This window comes from Ixodes scapularis, unplaced genomic scaffold (genome assembly GCF_016920785.2).
Source record: "Ixodes scapularis isolate PalLabHiFi unplaced genomic scaffold, ASM1692078v2 PGA_scaffold7__128_contigs__length_106722199, whole genome shotgun sequence".
In the NCBI taxonomy this organism is placed as follows: Eukaryota; Metazoa; Arthropoda; class Arachnida; order Ixodida; family Ixodidae; genus Ixodes; species Ixodes scapularis.
Window position 1 is genome coordinate 101,471,711 of NW_024609882.1, and position 6,558 is coordinate 101,478,268.

The following is a 6,558-nucleotide window of genomic DNA, read 5'->3' on the forward strand; positions in this document are numbered from 1 at the left end:
ACTCCGTCGTGCATGCGCAGCACCGTTGGCGTCCGCTAGGGGTGCTCTGGTTTGTTGATAAACATGAGTTGGTCTATATGTGATTCATGTAATGGCTCTTTTCCACATACTGACGGCACCAGGCGGTGGCTGCACGAAGTAAAAACCGAGGAAGTGACCTGCACTACCAATTGATAATGGGAGCTACGCTATCAGTTTCTTCGCTATCCGAGAAGAAGAAGCGAAGGGCGCGAGCGTGCACAGCTTCGATCGGCGCTCTGCGAACAATCAGCTTCAAAGGCGAAAAATACCCCAAACCTTCCAGCAAGAACCACAACACCGGGTGCCTAAAGGTATTTGCTACCCGAGGACACCACGTTTATGGAAATCGGACCACCGCCTGGCCTTGTTCAGCCAATTCCTCCTACCGACGGGCCGGCGCCCCACTAACCCTAACGAGGAATACGGCACCTGCAGCAGGCCAGCGGCGGGGGCGGAGCCCTCCCCAAGGCACCGAGACCCAAGATGGATTACGTCGAAGTGGCAGGTGAGGACATCTCACCGGAAGAGTGTACAGCAGAGGCCGGCTGGCTCGTGAGCCACCGACAACGGGGCACACGAGCCCTCAACAAGCTAGGCCTCACGGCGACGAGCACAGCCAAAAACGACGCAGGTGGCCGGACAGGAAACCGAAAACCACTTCAGAGACACAGGAAACAGCGTCAGCAACCAGCCCTCCCACGCGAGGACATAAAAATCATTCTGCGGCCACGAGAGGGCCTCGATGTTACCAAGGTGAGCTCCGCGAGGCTACGCGACGGCGTATTTTGCGCCATCGGTCTCAAAGAGCAGGAAGCCGAGGGAGACCTGCTACGGGTCAACCCGGAGAAAAACATCATCGTGACAAGCACACCAAGCATGGAACGAGCTAAGAAATATAACTCCATTTCAAAAATCTGCATCGCAGGCAAGACCTATGAAGTCACCGCGTACGCGGCGCCGCCAGAGGATACTGCTAAGGGGGTTATACATAATATCCCAGATTATGACACCGCGGAAGACATTACGCGCAGCCTTGTCTACAACAAGAACCCTACCATCCTTCAGGCACAAAGAATGGGAAAAACCAACTCGGCGGTCATCGTCTTTGAGGGCAACAAAGTGCCCTATTATGTATATTACCGTGGAGCGGAGTACCGGTGTTTCTTACATAAAAAAAAGCACGAAGTGTGCTCCACCTGCGGAAAAGTGGGACACCGCATGGACGTCTGCCCGACGCCCGAAGACAAAATATGCCGCTCTTGCGGTGCAAAGAATCCACGAGAAGGGCATAAATGTGACCCCAAGTGTGCCCTGTGCTGTGGGGATCATCCCACTGGAGACAAAAACTGTAATAACCGGTTCCAAACGCCGTACCTACTACGGAAGAGACAGCGAGAAAAAGAACGTCAGAATGGCGCTGGTCAATATGGCGGGCACCGAAACGCAGAGTCGACGTCCGTTCTGGGTGACAGCGAGGGCGGCGGGAGAACGAAAGAAAGGGGGACGAGAGATCGTTCGGGCTCCTTCCCACGTCTACCCCACCGCGGATCAGGGAGCGACAACGACGCGGGACAGCGGCAGCAGCGCCGGTCAAGATCTAAGTCAAGATGCCGAAGCCCTAACACCCAAGGCCGACATGAGTCAAGATCGACATCCCGAGGCGGCCGACACGAGACTCCGGGAGGAACCAAGCAGAACAAGGTGAGCTGGGCTAGCACGGTCTCCCACAGCTCGGCTCCGCAGAATGCAAAGAAAAAGATTAGCAACCAAACTAGCGCGCAACAGGCAGACAGGCAGCAACAGGGGGAACTCACCAAAATCAAGCAAATGCTAGAGATGGTAGTCGCCGAGAATACAAAGCTAAAAGCTGAAGTGGCAAAACTAAGAGGAAGCGAAAACGCCGACAAACTAGTCCCCGAAACGCAGGGTCCCTCGAAATCGCAGGCCCCACCGCCAGACCAGGGCAAGGCAAACACACCACGACCCACACAGGTCCTGCTAGCTGAGGACTCGTTCAGTGACGAGATGGAAAACTCGGAGCCCGAGTCTCCTCCCCCGAAGCGTAAGGCGAAAGACCCAACAATAACAAACATCCCAAGGCTCCCAAAGAGAGCAGAAAAAAGGGACGCAGAGACACTGCAGCATTTCGGGGAGAAGCTGAGCGAAATGCTCACCACAAAATTCGAAGCCATGCTGGCGAAATTTGCCGAGAGCATAGGCACGCAAATCGCAGCACTTAACGCTAGGGTAACGGCGATTGAGGCCACCTCACCGCGCTTCACCGGCGGGGGAGGAGGAGCAGGGCCGATGAAATCCACCAAGCCTTATGCCAGACCCGTATCATTGGAAAGCGCTAGAACAAGCCCAGAAAGTACACAGCTTAAGGATTATGGCACCGAATAATCACAAATACATAATTTGGCAGTGGAATTGCCGCGGGTACCGCCGCAAAAGGGGGAACCTACAGCAATTCATAGACAATAAAATAGCAGGAGAGGCGCCAGACGTCATTTGCCTGCAAGAAACGGGAGCTTTGGCTAAACTTTCGGGGTACAAACCGTACTACAGTGAGGAGGAACCGGCCTCGGACGATAAACGTATAACAGTAGCGACCCTCGTTAGACGTAATCTGCCGGTTATACGGCGCGATACCGGCATAACTACCGTGGACCACGTCCTCGTGGAGATCATCTCAAGCCAAAAAAGGGGCATGGGAAGCCTATTTGTATTAAACGTATACAGCAACCCACGCAAGCAACATAGATTCGCGAACCTGTTTCGCAAGACATTAGACATTGCAAAGCGTCAAACACTAGTGATAGTAGGTGATTTCAACGCACACCACCCAGCCTGGGGATACAAGCGGGAAATGATCAAAGGACGGAATCTCTGGCTGGATGCCCAGCAGGAGAGGCTGTCTCTGGTCACCGACCCCGCGTACCCCACTAGGTTGGGAAACAGCGTATGTGCGGACACCACGCCGGACCTAACATTCACAAAGAATGCTAAAAAGGAAGCCGAGTGGCTAAACACGCAGGAAAATCTAGGAAGTGACCACTATATAGTGGCCACAAAACTAGAAGCGGGCCCCCACAAACCAAAAAAGGGCACGCAGCTTAAGATCGTCGAGTGGGACGAGTTCAGGGAACTAAGAGCAGCCGAACGTTATTCATGCGAGGACAAAACAGGGACGCACGAGATTGAGGACATCGAGTCGTGGGTCGAACAGCTTCACACATGCGTACAGAAAGCAACAAAGACCATTCCGGAGGAAGCCGAACTAACACAAGCCGACGCTAAGCTTCTGCACATGTGGGAAGCGAAGCAAGGCTTGCAGAAAAGGTTAAACAAACAAAAACTAAACCGCGCACTTCGTCGACGTCTAGCGATCCTTAATAAAACAATAGAGGACTACGCAAACCAGCTGTCGCTCCAAAACTGGCACAGCACGTGCGACGGTATGGAACTACAGATGGGCCTTGCAAGAACCTGGAATATCCTTAGGTACTTAATCGACCCAGATAAAAGTAAGACCACGCAGAAACACAATTTAAGTAAAATTCTGCACACCTACCAGGGCACGAACGATGACCTAATCAAGGAAGTCCGCAACAGATACATCGGGACCAATCCAAAAGAACAACTTAGAACATACGCTGGAGCCTCGAATGAGACTCTTGACCAACCGTTTACGACGGCGGAGGTGCGGGGAGCCATACTAGGTCTCCGCACCAAATCCGTTCCGGGTCCGGACGGGGTAACAAACACAATGCTGAGGAATCTAGATGACGACTCCATCGAGGCTCTCACCAAGTACATGAACAAGTGCTGGAAGGACGGTAAAATCCCCACACAATGGAAGACCGCTAAGGTTATCATGATACCGAAACCGGGCAAAAAGCTAAATCTGGAGACCCTGCGGCCCATCTCGCTCACCTCATGCGTGGGGAAGCTGATGGAGCACACAGTGTTAAACAGACTAAACAAGTATATGGATGAGAAGGGACTCTTTCCCCATACCATGATAGGTTTTCGGCCCAGGCTCTCGACTCAGGACGTGATGCTGAGGCTCCAACATCAAATTATAGATGGGGAGGAATGTTCCCCGCTAGACACCAGGGCCATTGTGGGGCTCGACCTCACAAAGGCGTTTGATAATGTAAAACACGCAGCAATTCTAGAGAACTTAGAACAGTTGGAGGTAGGTCAAAGGACCTACGACTACATCAGGGATTTTTTATCTGACAGGACGGTCACCCTGACAGTAGGGGGGGTTGAGTCTGGCGAGCTGGAGTTGGGGAGCAGAGGCACGCCGCAAGGCTCTGTCCTCTCGCCTTTCCTCTTCAACGTCGCTATGATCGGCCTGCCCAGCCTCTTAGAGAAAATACATGGCCTAAATCACAGCCTGTATGCTGACGACGTCACACTCTGGGTGGCTGGCGGCAGCGACGGGCACGTGCAGGACACACTACAGCAGGCAATAAACGCGGTGGAAGGGTACGTGGAACCGAAAGGCTTAAGCTGCTCCCCACAAAAATCGGAGCTGCTCCTTTATCGGCCAACCCGGAGAGGGCAGAAAAAGGAAGCAACCACCGAAAAACCACGAATTCATCTATACGCTTGCGGGGGGCTGCCCATCCCGGTAGTACACAGCATTAGGGTCTTAGGCTTGAAAATTCAGGAGAACGGCCACAACATCGAGACAATCCGAACACTCGAAAAAAGTGTGTGTCAAACCACCCGCCTCATTTCGCGGATAGCCAATAGGCATCACGGAATGAAGGAGGGCAACTTAATCAGGCTGGTCCAGGCATTCGTCCTGAGTCGAGTAACCTATGTCGCTCCCTTCCTTGACCTCAAGGCAGATGAGCGCAACAAAATCAACGCTTTAATAAAAAGGGCTTACAAGCAGGCAATTGGCATACCAATCACGACCTCCAACGAGCGCTTTGAAGCACTAGGATTGCACAACACGCTAGACGAGCTTGTAGAAGCACAGAGGATAGCGCAGATGGAAAGGCTCACCAAGAGTCCGACTGGCAGACACATCCTCCAGACGCTACATATCAACTACGAAGGAAGACTCGGGGAAAAACACGACATTCCACCCGATATCAGGGTGCATATACATATCCCACCATTACCAAGAAACATGCACCCCGAACACAATACGGAACGCAGGCAGGCCAGAGCACAAGCACTAGATAAAAGGTTCGCACACCTCGAGGACGTGGTTTACGTGGATGCCGCAGATTACAGTAGTCGCGACGCCATGGCCACATCGGTAGTTGATCGAGAGGGCAAGTTAATTAATTCTGGCACGGTCTTCACGACTTCATCCGAGGTTGGGGAGGAAGCAGCCATTGCACTGGCAATGACCTCGTCCTCCCAGATCAAATTCATAGTAAGCGACTCCAAGCCGGCAATTTTAAATTACACGAGGGGACGCATATCGTCCGAGGCACTCAAAATTCTACGGACCGGTTTCCACGGAGATCGAGTTAGGGGAGTTCACATCGTGTGGGCGCCAGCTCACTCTGGCCTCCCGGGGAATGAGAAGGCGCACGACGCGGCTCGAGGCTTAACCGACCGGGCCGACGTCACCAACATCTTTGACGCACACTCGTTCCGCCGGTCGGACAGAGACAGGCTGGTTGCCTATCGGGACGTGATGAACCACTACAGGCTGGGAAGGGCTAAATACCCCGCAGCAGACAGGACTCTGTCCAAATGGCAGGCAGTGGCGTGGCGCCGTCTTCAAACTAATACATTTCCAAACCCCGTGGCGTACAGTCACTGCTATCCGGGGCTTTACTCCAGCGCATGTAAGCATTGCGGGGACAGGGCCGACCTGCAACATATGGTCTGGGCCTGCCCCTTTAAAAAACATAGAAACAACAGAAATAGAACTCAAACTTTAATGCTAAACATTAGAACCTCCGAGCAGTGGGAGACCGTGCTGCTCAGCTCGGACCCGGGTGAACAGGTCCGTCTGGTCCAGATGGCCGAGGCCGCCGCCAAGGAACAAGAACTCCTGGCCGCCGACTGAGGGGGGAGAGGGGGAGGCTCTCTCAGCACTCCCCCTTCCCTGACCCCATCTATGGGCAAATTAAATGTTGTCATCATCATCATCGCTATCCGAGCTGCGGCACGTGCGCAATGGCACGCGAGCCACACGTGCAGTACGAAGGTATGCACCCAGGGACTTTCATACCTCCTGATCAGCTTCGTAGGGACAACCAAGCACCTCTGTGCTTAGGAAATTTAGAAAAAGGTACATTGGGACGCTGTCTGCTATTGTGTGCTATCAATACCTCGCCGATTGAGTCACAGCAATCCACTTTCCAAACACGTTGCCATGCCAACAATTATTGCATTCATTTAGGCTTAGGAATGGTTCTAAAAATGCGGCGAGGTCATTGCTCATGCTTTGTGATTTAAGTGAGGTAAGACAAAGCGAAAGCTTCCCGCACCATTCATTGCTGACTAACTCGCCCGATATTGCAGCTACAACGACATATCAGTTTTAAAGCAACA

The 6,558-nt window shown here is 52.9% G+C and overlaps 1 protein-coding gene across 1 annotated transcript; it reads left to right on the top strand.

Annotated features, from left to right (window-relative positions):
• The first annotated feature begins 504 nt into the window (after positions 1–504).
• On the top strand, positions 505–6,120 carry LOC121046885. The gene is made up of 2 exons (XM_040501581.2): positions 505–2,268; positions 2,447–6,120. Exons 1-2 carry the CDS (start codon positions 505–507, stop codon positions 6,068–6,070), a joined length of 5,388 nt encoding a protein of 1,795 aa, XP_040357515.2. The 3' UTR covers positions 6,071–6,120.
• The last annotated feature ends 438 nt before the right edge of the window (positions 6,121–6,558 follow it).

What these genes read in the sequence shown, in the direction of transcription:
- LOC121046885 (XM_040501581.2), top strand. Translation starts at nt 505, where the DNA reads ATGGATTACGTCGAAGTGGCAGGTGAGGACATCTCACCGGAAGAGTGT. An exon ending in TCGCAGCACTTAACGCTAGG is followed by an intron (nt 2,269 to 2,446) that starts GTAACGGCGATT and finishes ATAATTTGGCAG; the next exon opens with TGGAATTGCCGCGGGTACCG.